The sequence below is a fragment of the Leptonychotes weddellii genome, chromosome 7 (assembly GCF_054177405.1).
Source record: "Leptonychotes weddellii isolate Sample4059 chromosome 7, ASM5417740v2, whole genome shotgun sequence".
In the NCBI taxonomy this organism is placed as follows: domain Eukaryota; kingdom Metazoa; phylum Chordata; class Mammalia; order Carnivora; family Phocidae; genus Leptonychotes; species Leptonychotes weddellii.
This window is the reverse complement of record NC_138375.1, coordinates 12107106-12121286: the sequence shown is the minus strand read 5'-3', so window position 1 is coordinate 12121286 and position 14181 is coordinate 12107106. Positions and strand designations below refer to the sequence as shown.

Sequence of the window (14181 nt, the reverse complement as noted above, 5' to 3'; positions counted from 1 at the left end):
CGTAGGACGTAGCTACAGATTGAGAGGCGGGACTTCCTGTCCAGCTGAGCATAACTTCCCTAGTGTGCCGGAACTTCTCACAGATCCGGCCTGGAAGGCAGCGTGGGGTTGGGTGTTTGGTGGTCTCTGAGGCGAGTAGAGGTTTGACCGTCTGGTGGCGTTCACTCTCGTCGCTAGAATTTTGTCCTGGCCGCCTCCTATTTCGGCCCTGGCGATGGCGACGTACACCTGCATTACCTGCCGGGTGGCTTTCGGCGACGCGGACGTGCAGCGGGCCCACTACAAGACGGATTGGCACCGCTACAACCTGAAGCGCAAAGTGGCCGACATGGCCCCGGTCACCGCCGAGGGGTTCCAGGAGCGGGTGCGGGCGCAGCGGGCGGTGGCGGAGCAGGAGAGCAAGGGCACGGCCACCTACTGCACCGTCTGCAGTAAGAAGTTTGCCTCTTTCAACGCCTACGAAAACCATCTCAAGTCCCGGCGGCACGTGGAGCTGGAGAAGAAGGCCGTGCGCGCCGTGAATCGGAAAGTGGAGATGATGAATGAAAAGAACTTGGAGAAAGGGCTGGGCGTGGACAGCGTGGACAAGGATGCCATGAACGCGGCCATCCAGCAGGCCATCAAGGCTCAGCCGTCCATGTCTCCCAAGAAGGCCCCCGCGGCGCCCGAGGAGGAGTCCAGGAGTCCCGCGGCGGTGGCCGATGGAGGACGTGCGGCTCACGAGCGGGACCCGGCCGAGAAGCCTCCCCGGCTCCAGTGGTTTGAACAGCAGGCGAAGAGGTTGGCAAAGCAGCAGCAGGAGGAGGAGGAGAGTGAGGAGGACCTGGATGAAGAAGGTAATGCCTTCCCCTTAAGTTTCCAGATTTATACTCGAAGTTGGAGGGGAGGAGGTGCTCGTTTTTAAGTGAAAGTGACGTGTGCGGGCCGTTTTAGTTCCTTTCTGGAGTGACCTGTCTGGCCATCATCCCCACGGGGAATTTTAGTTCATTCTGCTTAGTTAATTGTTGTAGATTCAGGGCCTATTCTGGGGCGAGGGCGGGGAGGAATAGGTTCTTATTAATAGTTACAGAATGAATTGATGACTTCTATTTTGAATGAGGAGGCATTTGACATACGCATAGGAGGGCATGCTACTGTCCATACCCATTTATGTAGGATTTGTAATTCTACTGGGTTTCTAGTTATCATGGCTTTGCACTTAATTTAGTTGATTAAAACACAAAATGAGGGCTTCAGAATGAGCTAACTAACCTGAAATGTGGAGCTGGAGCCAGCCACCAAGCCTCCTTAATTTTATGAGCTTTTTATTCCTTCCTGCCCTCATCCCACATCCAATTAGACTGATTGTGTTCATTATAGGCTTAGGAAAGAAAGACGACTCCCTCAAGGGGTTTACTGTACGCTGGAAAAGAAAGATTAAGGAATTTTTTAGCAATACAAACTTGTCTGTGTAAATGGACCAGCTAAAATTGAGATCTTATAACAGGGTTTGTCCTTGGATGTAATTGGCATTCTCTCCCCCCAGATATAAGACTGTACCATCTCATGTTTGTGAATCTTTGCGGTTTCTTCAACTGCAGTTACCACTTTCTTAAACTAACTGTTTTTCAAATCTCTGGCTTGAAGATTGGGAAGATATTGATTCTGATGAAGAGTTAGAATGTGGGGATGCTGACGCCATGGACATGGACGAAGCAGAGGAGCAGGATGCAGAGGAGGAGACTGGGGGAGGCCCCCTCATTGGTGCCATCCCCATAACAGACTGCTTATTTTGTCCCCATCATTCAAGCTCTCTTATGAAGAATGTGGCTCATATGACTAAAGTCCACAGCTTCTTTATTCCTGATATAGAGTATCTTTCGGATCTTAAAGGACTGATTAAATATTTGGGTAAGTACAATAGTTTTCCTTTTAATGAGGAAATATCACATTATTGGGGGACAAATTTTAAGGGAACATTCGTTTTTTTGCTTGTCGTCAGTCTTTGATTTAATTATGTGCTTATTTTGTAAAGATCAAAAACTTGGTGCATGTTTTTTGAATTGTGGAGATAAATTGTGAGCCTTAATCTGGCTGCAGAAAGCTCCTCTTACATTTTGTCCTCAAATTATTTTTCCAGGAGAGAAAGTTGGTGTTGGGAAGATTTGCTTGTGGTGCAATGAGAAAGGGAAGTCCTTCTACTCCACGGAAGCTGTACAGGCACACATGAATGACAAAAGCCACTGTAAGCTCTTCACAGATGGCGATGCTGCTTTGGAATTCGCAGACTTCTATGATTTTAGGCAAGTCTGTGGTTTGTAGTGTGAGGCAAAGTGAGGCCATCATATTTGCATTGAATTGGTACTAGGTGTGTGGGTGCCCGACATGTGTCCTGCACAGTACAGTATATGCTTTAGGACTCTTGTAAAACTTCCGTCTGGGTGATTGTTCGCTCTCATTTTGTGGATGAGAAACTGTGAGAGTTGAGCACACACATTTAATAAAGGAGATCTGATAAAGAGACGATCTCAGGCCCACACTGAAGTTTGTCTGACTTGAAAACTCATTTTTCTTTTGTTGTGGTTTAAATGGTGAGGAGCTCAGTTTTGCCAGTTTCCTTGTGAACAGAGGGACTGAAAATAGATTTCATATCTTGGTTTCCCTGAGAGTCCTTGAATCACAGACTGTCTCCCAAGGGAATTGAGGTGGTTGCTGAACTAGGCCAGTCCCAGGTATTTGATGGTGACATTATCCCATGGGTGGTTCACCCTTAACTAGAAAGTTGGATAATTCGTCCATGATGCAAGGAATCTGTGCCAGGCGCTTTTGAACAGTTAATTACTAGTGCCATGATGCCTATGACCTAGCACAGGTGTGCTGCACAAGCAATTGTGTGTAATTACCATGCCAAGCATGCATAGTCTCCAGATAGGTGTGTTCAGAAAAGTCCCAGTCTCTTAAATCATCCTTTTGCATTTTCCTCCTGATGTCTCATTCTTCTTTTGCATTGAGGAAAAGTTTTTCGTTTCAGCCATTTTGGTGGCTGGGTTGTGGTTTTAATTAGCATTTCCCTGATGATAAGTAATGTAGTTGAAAACCTTTTTATATTAATTGGTCATTTGGATATCTCTTGTGAAGTGTCTGATCAAGTCTTTTGTCTGTTTCTTTATTGGGATTGGGTTATCTGTCTTTTTTTTTAAAGATTTTATTTATTTGACAGAGAGAGAGCGAGAGCAGGAACACAAGCAGGGGGAGTGGGAGAGGGAGAAGCAGGCCCCCCGCCGAGCAGGGAGCCCAATGTGGGACTCGATCCCAGGACCCTGGGATCATGACCTGAGCCGAAGGCAGACGCTTAACGACTGAGCCACCCAGGCGCCCAAGGGATTGGGTTATCTGTCTTACTGTTAACATTTTAATGTGTAATTCTCCAATTATTTTCTGTGTATATTTGAGACTATTTCTAGGAACATAGAGATTCTTCTAGAATCGCACTGTCCAATATGGCAAATACTTTGTGTATTCATGCGGCTATTTAAGTTAATTAGAAATGAAGTTTAAAATCTTAAAAATTCAGTTCTTTAGTTGCACTACCTAGATTTCAAAGCTCAGTGCTTAAAAGCACATGTGACTAGTAGCTCGTATATTGGACACACAGGTATAGAAAGTTTCTGTGATCACAGAATTCTACTGGATGGCGCTGTCCTAAAACTTGTTTTTAGAATGGTTAAATTGAGGAGAGCTGCATTTCCAGCTCTACATTCTCCTCTTCCTAGCTGGCAACCCTTTTAGGGAGAAAAAAATAGGTGAAAGAATTTAGTTATAGGTCATTTGCTCGGTCTTTTTTTTTTTTAGCACAATTTTATGTTAACAGCAAATTTGAGCAGAAGGTTACAGAGATTTCCCATATAACCCCTGCCCCCCACATCCACACATGCTTACCCTCCCTCATTGTGGACATCCCTCATTAGTGGTACATTTGTTATAATTGATGAACTTACATTAAGACCTCATCATCACCAAGTGTCTGGTTTACGTTAGCATTCACTGTTAGTGTTGTGCATTTTGTAAGTTTGGACAAATGCGTAATGACATGTGTCTACCATCATAGTATCGTACAGAGTAGTGTCACTGCCCTGAAAGGCATGTGGAGTCCACCTATTCTTCTCCCCTTGTCTTTTCAGACTGGCTTCTTTCACTTAGTAATATGCATTTAAGTTTTCCCTGTGTCTTTTCATGGCTTGATAGTTCATTTCTTTTTAGTACTGAATTCTGTTCCATTGTCCAGATATACCACAGTTTATCCAGTCACACCTACTGAAGGATGTTTTGGTTGCTTCAAGTTTGGGCAATTATGAATAAAGCTGCTGTAACCATCAGTGTGCAGGTTTTTGTGTTGACGTGTTTTCAGCTTCTTTAGATGAATACTAAACATTGCTGTATCCTGTGGTAAGAGTATGTTTGGTTTTGCAAGAATGCCCAACTGTCTTGCAAAATGGCTGCACCATATTTGTGTTCCCACCAGCAATGAATGAGAATTCTTATTGCTCCACATTCTCACCTTCATTTGGTGTTGTCATGTTCTGGATTTTGGCCATTTTAATAAGTGTGTGGTGTTATCTCATTTGATTTTGCATTTCCCTGATGACATGATGTGAAGCAACTTTTTACATGTTTATTTGCAATCTGTATATCTTAATGAGGTACCCAATAAGGTCTTTGCCCCATTTTAAAATCTGATTTGTATTCTTATTGTTGAGTTTTAAGAGTTCTTTGGGTATTTTGAATAATGGTCCTTTATCAGATGTGTCTTCTGCAAATATTTTTTCTCAGCCTATGGCTTCTGTTTTACTTCTCTGACATTGTTTTTCCCAGAGCAGAAGGTTTTTCATTTTAATGAAGTCCAACTTACCGGTTATTCCTTTCATGGATTGTTCCTTTGGTGGTGCATGTAAAAAGTCCTCACCAAACCCTAAGTCATCTAGATTTTCTCTCATGTTATGTCCTAGGCATTCTTATAGTTTCGTGTTTTACACTTAGGTCTGTGATCCATCTTGAGTTTATAGGTCACTTGCGTACTTTTTATTACAGAGGATGCTACCAAGTTGGTTTTTCTCCTAAACCTTTCAGCCTGCCATCCCTGCAACTGTTTATCCCCTGCTTTTAGGTAGCTAGTGGGTTTGCCATTTTGCAAATACAGTTTGTCTTTTAGTTAAATTTGAGGTATTGGTCTTTTTATTAATGCCATTCTTAATGCCACCATTACAGGAGTAGCTATCCAGATTACAAGGAAGGGGGGCACCCTGATGAGACTGAGGAGTTGTCCTCAGAAAAGACATTAGAATATGATGATGAAACCATGGAGCTGATTCTACCTTCTGGTAAGTGTATTTGTCAAAGATAAATAGCTTAATGCCGGTGAGATTATCAGAGAGGCATGTTCGCATCAATCCCATTCTGAGGGAAGTAAACATTAAGTTTTATGTTCTCGGATACACAGTAAACTCTAAAGGTTGCCACTTAGCTCTATGTTAGCTGTTTTGTTGAAATTAAATCAGTGTTTTTGCTTCTGTTATGATTCCAAATGCTTTGATCAGTCATTTCCTTTCAAATACATAGACATTTTCCTTTTGGTTCTTTATTATTATTGCCTCATTTAGGTTTTTCTTGTAAATCATGGCCCTACTCTTATTCTTTGAACTGATTCCTGTTTGCTCATGTTGCTCAGACTTCCAGCTGGTAGTCTGTCCCGGGAGCAGCTAATTGACAGTGTGCAGTTGCCTGTTTGTATTCTAGTTATGGCAGGGAGGCTTGGAGTTTGAATTGTGCCTGCTACTTTAGGGAACATTTGACTGATGGGGGAATTTATCCCAGGTATGAAAAGGTGGGGGGGGGGAAAAAGCCATGAGTATGAGAAGTACCCAGTATTGTTTACAGTGTTATGATTAGCTGATAAGAATGGGAGAAGCTATGAAAGACACCTGTGAGAAGGAAAGGGAATGGAACAGTAGAGATAATAAGATCCTACTAATACGTGGTATTTACTGAGCAGTTAGCATGGTGGGTGGATATATTATTTTATCTTTACGAGCCTGTGGGTTAGATTCATATCCTTATTTGACCTGTGAGCCAGCTGCAACTTAGATAGGTTGAATAATTGACCCACGGTCATAGTCAGTGAAGCCTTTTTCTCCACTTCCCTACCCTGCTTTGGGAGATTTGCAGCAACGCTGGGGGCAGGAGCAGCTATCCTGCTCGTGGAGATGACCGTGATGAAGAAGCTGTCTTATATTACTTGCTTTTCGTGTAGAATATCACTGCTTAGGTACAGATGGCCCTCTTTAACTTGGAATAATTACCTTTTAAGTCTAAGGGCAGCTTTAGAGTATGACAGTAGAAGGAAAGGGCAGGACGAACCAGTCCTGAAGATATAAATCTCCTTACAGTGATGAGAAAAAGATATCAGGCACAATATTGTGGCCTGTGCGAGACACAGGAGCAAAACAGACCTAAATATATCACAGAAAATCTCTTGTAGTCTTCCTCTGGCGAAAGTACCAATACATTATGGCAGAAATAAGCTGAATAACTTAATTTCTAAGACGATCTTTTTTAGCCCCTTAGCTCATCAGCATCCACTTCCTTGACTGTAGAGTGAGATGACCCAGACTGTGAGTGAGCTGAATAAGATGACCCCGTAAAGCAGTACCTGGCACGTCCTCGTGAATGGGGGCTTCGCTTTGCCTCGACTTCAGCATATTCTGTACCAAAATGTGCACAACGATGAGCATATTCTATTTAAGAAGTATAATCTATTTGAGAGAGATTTTCATCTAAACATAAAATTTTGCAAATTAGGAGTTGTTTTTTTTTTGTCTAGAAAACACGTTTTCCTAGGATGATTGAGTTTTCTAAGATTAGCCAAAGCCCCAAATGGGCATCTTATTAGGATACTCCCTTCCTCTCCCACATCGGAACAATTACGAAGTGTGAATCCTAAACAGCCTTTGAATATTTTTTTTTTTTAAAGATTTTATTTATTTATTTGAGAGAGAGAGAAAGAGAGAGCACATGAGAGGGGGGAGGGTCAGAGGGAGAAGCAGACTCCCTGCTGAACAGGGAGCCCGACACGGGACTCGATCCAGGGACTCCAGAATCATGACCTGAGCTGAAGGCAGTCACTTAACCAACTGAGCCACTCAGGTGCCCTGAATATTTTTTTCTTTGTCTTCTCTTTAACACTTGTCTGTGTCTCCATTACCAACACTTTATGTCCATCTCCAATCCAGTTTGCACTCCACCACCCAGAGCATTCTTCTAAAACACCAGTCTATTTTCTTTTTCCTTTGGAATTCCCCCAGGGAGAGCCATTGTTTTTCCAGTAAGTTAGTTTCTCCAGCTACCCGCCCCCCCCATCCCGTGCTATTCCTCTACCCGCCCACAGGCACCTCCCCCCACTCTGGGACTGCACAGCTGATGTCTCTCTGTCTTACTGCTACTCCTTTAAGACTTGGGCTCACCCCTCCATTAGCTGTTTTGAACTCAGCTCCTGCGCTGAGTGTGGAGAGTCTCCTCAGCTCCAGGGACACTTGCGTATCTGTGGTAACATTCCTCTCCTTTGTAGTTGTTGGCTTGCTTGCCTGGCTTCCTCCATTACTTTTCAGAAAAAGATTGCTTCTTTCATCTCAGCACAGGGTCTTCGGATAAATGTGTGTTGACTGACTGAGAGGTTAGAGGTGACTTTAAAAGGAAAGGAAGGTTGATTCCCTTGGGTCTGCTGCAGACTAGGAGCCCCAGAGCAGAAGGAACCACTGTGGGCTAAGAAGGGGCCTCAGGGGCTTGGAATCATTGGCCTGAAACACTGGGGAGCCGATTGCTTGTCTCTACATCCTCATACAGTCAAAGAAGAAAGTGGCATGAGATTAACTTGAAGGTCCAATTTCCCTGGTTTTTAAAGCCTGGGTTTCCTTGCTAACTGCTGCTGGTCCACCCTACTGAGTCATGTTATTTTAAAATATTAGATAATAAACCTTAGGACAGCTCTTTTATATTAGACTTAGAAGTAGTGAAGAATGGTAAGTATGGTAACACTGAACTTTTAGACAGACTCAGGGAAGACCTTACCAGCAGCCAGATACTACCTTACCCCGCAGGTTCTTAACCAGGCCATACAATTTTTTTTCTTTCTGTATGTGCATTTTCCTGGGGAAAGGCCATAGTGATTAAGGTCACCTGTGTGGGGTGGCTCAGTCAGTTCAGTGTCTGCCTTTGGCTCAGGTCATGGTCTCTGGGTCCTGGGATTGAGGGCCTGGAATCAGGCTCAGCGGGGAGTCTGCTTCTGCCTCTGCCCACCCCCCCTCCCCCGCCCGCCTCTGGTTGTGCGTGCATACGCACACTCTCTCCCACTCTCAAAAAAATAAAAAAAAAACTTTAAAGTCACCTGTGTGGCCATGCATTTCTTTTTTTTTTTAGCTGTGGATAAGTACGTTTTTTTCTGGGGGAAATGCTGTAGTTTTTTAAAAGCACCTGTGACGTGGAGAAGATTAAGAGCCACCAATACAAATATCTAAATACATGTCATTCACTACATTCATGGGTCTTCACAGATGATTGACTGCTGAGACCTTATTATAGAATTAGTTTAAATAAAACATAGCTTTCTTCGTGAATCAAACACTGCTAGGATTCTGAAATTTCTTCCAGCTATACTGGTACCTCTCTCCATGTCACCCATACTTTCATCGTCGTATATTAAAAACTAGTCAATCTTGATTATAATGAGACCTGATGGTTTCTAGTCCATTGGTTTGCTCTCATGTCTCAGTACTGGTTTGGGAGGTTTTCTAATGAACCAAGAGAATGGGAGGTCTCTAAATAAGCACAGTAAACAGGAACAGTCTTACAGCTGTGTATTCAATCACCTGTTTATGGCTTTGAGCAAATTTACCATTCGGAAACCTTTTCAGTTAGACTCAGTTACTTGATTGTATTAGCATGGATGTCGGCATGAAGCTAATTTGAAAAGGATGCTCATGTGGAGAGCTTGGTGATATTTAATCAGCCACACTTAGTAGGGCCTGCTTTCAGCTGGTTTCAAAAGCGATAGTTGTGATGTTTTAAATTTAGTTATTTCAGATCCAGTAGGTGATCCCAGAGCCAGTGACAAAGAGCATTCAGTAGAGGGCACTGTGAGCATTTACTGTGAAGGCTGTGGTCTGGCTCAGTTCCTTGAGTTTCCTTTCGTGCTCGTCAGCTCCTGTGGAGTAAGTTGGTGTGAAAGACACATCCAGCTAACATTAGTTAGCCGCTGAGGAGCCGGGTGAAACTGGTGGTGGATCCACGAGAATGTGTAATTAATCTTCGGAAAATTACAGTTGGAGGTAATTTCTTTTCCACTGTCTAATGGCTTCGATTATAAGGCTGTTTGTTAAGTAGGGGCGGACAGTTTTTAAGTAGGAGCTGACATTTTACACGTAGTTCTCGCTGTGGTGAAAGGTAGATGGACAGATTGTGGCTTTACCGTAACTAAGACTTACCCATTTACCTTGAGGAGGGCCTTCAAGTTGAGCTGTACAAGCACGTTATTCTTGGGGCTTTCTGTTGGGGGCTCACTGCCATTGACACAGGGCAGGGTAGCTCTCAACCGTGTGTCTTCAGTTCCCCTGCTGGCTGCGGAAACCTTGGCTTTGAGTAATGAAACCTTTTCAAGGATGTTCCTCAATAATACATATGTCCAAATGCTGCTTAAGAATATAAATACATCGGTTTACTTTGTCCTGATCACCAACATTATCATGTAATGATTTTGAGCATTGCAAACCTGGAGCATCCTGACCTATTATACATAGAAAATGATAATAAATAGTGCTGGGGTCTCCTGCCACAGCAGCCTTCATTTAAGCTTGAGTCTCTGTCCGTCAGCTGCATCTTACGCATTTCCTGGGGTCTAGGAGCTCTGGTACCTCTAAGGCTGCCAGAAGAATCAGGTTCAAGGAAACATGTTTCATCCGTCTTGTATCCAAAAACCAAATCAGCTTTGAATTGAAAGGGTTTTTTTGGTCATCTCTTGCATCCTGTCACAAAAAACAACCAACTGAAAGTAACTCCTTTCCCATGTCTGTGTAACAAGCAAACTTCCTAGGTGGCTTGCCCCAGGTATAGGGACTTAAAATAACCTGACAGAACTTTTTCATGTAAATGAAAGGTCTAAATCCTAAAAGCAGATATATCTGTAATATTTATAGTCTCCTGTTCATGGTCTTTCTACACAAAAATTCTGAAAGAAATAGTTTTATATACGTAAGTGTAAAACTTCCTAGAAGCCGTACACGTGGTTCTGCCTAGCCATAGTTCCTGTACTCACGCTCAGTGGAAATCGCTGTTTCACGCCCCTGTATATATGCTGTTGTTGAATTGCTATGTGTTTATGTCTGTCTGGGAAGGTATTTGGTTAATATTCTTGTGAGAGAGTCATATTCAGTGTTGTATTTCAAATGCTCTTGGGTAATGCTGATAGCACTATGCCAGGAGCACCTGGTGAGAGTCACTGCTCTGATGGAGCTTGCAGTTAGTCACCGCTGAAGCCTGCCCCCTTCCCCTCCACCTGCTGCGAAGCTGAGGCTTGGCACACTCTTCCTATAAAGGGCTAGGTAGTCCGTAGTAATTCATTTCTTTTTTTTTTTTTAAGATATTTATTTATTTGACAGAGCAACACAGCGAGAGAGGGAACACAAGCAGGGGGAGTGGGAGAGGGAGAAGCAGGCTTCCGGCGGAGCAGGGAGCCCGATGTGGGGCCCGATCCTAGGACCCTGGAATCATGACCTGAGCCGAAGACAGACGCCTAACGACTGAGCCACCCAGGCGCCCCCATAGTAATTCATTTCTGAAAGCATGATTGACTTGCATAGTTTTACCAGATCCTAGATAAGCAAAAGCTGTAGAGGAAAGTCAGCTTAATCATCCTTTAAAATTCTAGCTCACCAGGTGATTTCCATCCTGTAGAGAACAACGGGGTAGGGTTTCTCAGTGTAGTGACCTTTTAGGCCAGGTAATTCTTTGTTGTGGAGGACTGTCCTGTGCATTGTAGGATGTTTAGCGATATTCTTGACCTCTATCCACTAGCTGCTGGTAGTCCCCCTCCAGGTTTAACACCAAAAATGTCTCCATTCAGTGCCAAATGTCCCTGGAGGTAAAAAATGATCCCTGTTTGGGAACCACCCCTACAGAGAATTTAAGCAAAAGAAAGGTGGATTGGTTTACTCTAGACCCAGACTGTGACTTTTAAGATTTTAAGCATCAGGATTATTGTGTGCTTTATCTTTGTATTAAGAGGGGGAGAAAAAGTTAAAGTCCCTTATCTCCTTCCTCGGGCCCTATTATCCATGTTAGTAGGTGTTGCTGTGTGAATTTCTAGAGAGGCATATTTTATATAAGTAAGTACAAGATGCAGAGTATTTCATGTAACAGTGACTTGCCATTCTCTTTAAAAAATTCCTTTACGTTTTGATTTTCTTTCATTTTTTAATATCTTTTTTTTTTTAGTGGGTAGAGCATTGTTTCTCCTGGCATATCCATTTTCCAGCTAGATACCCTTAAAAGTCTGGTTGGGAAAGTCCTTGCTCTGTAGCTCTACCCTGAAGAATTATCCAGTTCAGTGTTTTCATCTTGCTTTTTTGAAAAACAGGTGCCAGAGTGGGTCACCGCTCCTTGATGAGATACTACAAACAGCGATTTGGCTTGTCAAGAGCTGTGGCCGTTGCTAAGAATCAGAAGGCCGTGGGCCGGATACTCCAGCAGTACAGAGCCCTGGGATGGACCGGCAGCACAGGTGTGTTGTTACTTACAACCGTGGACTAGCCCAGAAACTCGTATTACAAGATGGGGTTTGGGTGAAGTCCTTTCCATTTATGTTGTCCTTATGGATCCTCCCTAGAGGAAACTTAACTTCTTGGCTCTGGGAGCTTCCATTACTACTGGATACGTTGATGGCAATGAGCCCAAAGCTCCATTACTTAAAAGCTTCACATTCCTGGCACAGTAACTTTCTAAAATGGCATATAGATAATAGTTACAGAAATAAGTACTGAGTAGTCAACAAAGGTTGAAGTTACCCTGGAGGTTATACAGAGGAATTAACTAGTGTTCTTGTGGCAAATAGCTTGAGCTATGGAGTCAGACATGACTTACTTGATATACTAAGCGGTTCTTACATGATGAGCGTAATTCAAGTCACCTAAGCCTCTGTTTCATCATTTATAAAATTGGGATAATAAGACCCACCTGGCAGAGTTGTGTGGGTTGACTGTCCTAATGCACGTATGATACAGTACGTGGACATAATAAAGGCTAGCTGTCACTCCTTGTAGTTTTCCCATAGAAAACGTAACAAGAGTTAGAGGAATAAAGCGGGCCTAGAAATTGCTAAGCTTTGAAACCTCATCAATATAAAATTATTTAAATCTATTCTGATGTGTCTGCTCTATGCAGCTCAGTCCTTAGATCTTCGGGGAGCACATCAGGCCACTAAAGGACTGTGGAGTGGGCAAAGGAGAGCTCCCTTAGGATGTCATGGAAAGCCCTAGACAGAGAAAATCTGTGTTCAGTGCCACTGTGTTTATATATATACCCGTGGCTTCCTTCCCTGTGGCTGCCTGTGAGCTGTGAAGCCCCTTAAATCTAGCAGACACTGACTTCATCTTACTCTTGTCAGGAACTACTGTCTGATTCAATTTATAGTCTCCACCTTTCTGTCACCCTTGATCAATGGGGCATTACCTTTGGGGCTTAAAGACCCTTCCAGATAATGAAAACCAGAGAGGCTTCTCCCAGAGAAATGTGTACAAATACAGGTTGTCGTATGCGGTTCTGGGTGCACACGACCCCCACTCCTGTTACGCGGAGACCCAGGTTAGCAGCTCTTCTTTAAATCTAAGAACCCAGTGACCCCGTAACTAGCCTTGAGATGCTCTGTAAAGATTGGATTTTTTTTCTGATCCCCAATAACAAACCTTTGCCTCATTGCTTGTCCTTTTTGCAACCACAGGAGCGGCTCTTCTGCGTGAGCGGGACATGCAGTATGTCCAGAGGATGAAATCCAAGTGGATGCTGAAGACGGGAATGAAGAACAATGCCACCAAGCAGATGCACTTTAGGCCCCAAGTGAGATTCTGAGGGTCTGCCAAGGATTGAGGGATCCGATCCGCCTCTTGCACCAGTGCCCTCGCCTGCGGACCAGCGGGAGCTGGATTGTGTGTCGGACCCTTCTTGCTGCTCCTCTCCCTGTACTTGATCTGTTCTGACCTAAGAATAAAAGTCAGAATCTCGTTGGCTTTTCAATGTCATTTCTGGACAGGGTTCAAAGGTTATGTTTTCACAAAGTGAGTGCTGTGTCTGCTGGGCTCTGGGACCCAAACTCTGGCGTAACTTGTCCCCTCAAGCGGGGTTTAACCTCGCCCGGGCACCGGCACCTACATAAGGGGCTCGGAAGCTGCGGGAGAAGTGGAATGTCACTCATTTGAATGTGTTGTGGCTCGTGAGGTGGCACGAGGCACTTTCACTACGCCCAGGCAAAGGTAGGCAGCATGCCGTGGGCTTGCTGGAAAGGCTCTTTACCTAAATGTGACCACACGAGGCACAACAGCGCTGTGCACTCCGTTTCCGCTGCTGCCTTCCCTTGAGCAGTTAGTTGAGGGAAAAAATCAATGTAAAATGTTTAGATCTCGTTTTAGAAACAAAAGCTGACGTCAGGGCTCAACATGAAGAGCTGCTCCGTTCAGGTGCCTTGGGGTGGGGGGCAGTCATGTGGGAAATGAAGTTAAACAGGAAGCTCAAACCCATTGAGCTATTTTGTGACTTTGGAAAAGTGATTTGGTTTCTTAAATCTGTAAAATGAGATGTTTGTTACCTCTCAGGTTGTTGTGGGGGTTAAATAAGTCAGCCAAAGTAAGTGTTGAAGTTCTCCCTTCTAGAGCAAACCTGCTCCACTGAGGAAGGCTGATGTTCTAGTTGGAGCGGTGGTCTCTCCGTAGTGGTGCCGGGAGGATGGGCCTGCCCTTACCAGCTACTCACTGGCCCTCGTTTGCAGACAGAGGTCTTTTTCTGTAAACTTTGGATGCAGAGTTGAATTAATTCTATTTCCTCTGTACACAGGTTCACTCTCACTAAGAGTGAAGGACTCCCTGGTTTTAATTTTGCTCCTCCAGCCTG

The 14181-nt window shown here is 43.9% G+C and overlaps 1 protein-coding gene across 1 annotated transcript; it reads left to right on the top strand.

The window, feature by feature from the left end:
• Window positions 1–84: 84 nt before the first annotated feature.
• Window positions 85–13304, top strand: ZNF622 (zinc finger protein 622). Its single transcript, XM_006751159.3, has 6 exons — window positions 85–836; window positions 1627–1890; window positions 2120–2282; window positions 5245–5357; window positions 11660–11803; window positions 13019–13304. The coding sequence occupies exons 1-6, from the start codon at window positions 215–217 to the stop codon at window positions 13144–13146; spliced, it is 1434 nt and encodes a 477-aa protein (XP_006751222.1). The 5' UTR covers window positions 85–214; the 3' UTR covers window positions 13147–13304.
• The last annotated feature ends 877 nt before the right edge of the window (window positions 13305–14181 follow it).

Coding starts and splice junctions, on each gene's coding strand:
- ZNF622 (XM_006751159.3), top strand. CDS start 215: ATGGCGACGTACACCTGCATTACCTGCCGGGTGGCTTTCGGCGACGCG. Junction 2,283..5,244: donor GCAGACTTCTATGATTTTAG/GCAAGTCTGTGG, acceptor CCACCATTACAG/GAGTAGCTATCCAGATTACA. Junction 11,804..13,018: donor GGGATGGACCGGCAGCACAG/GTGTGTTGTTAC, acceptor TTGCAACCACAG/GAGCGGCTCTTCTGCGTGAG.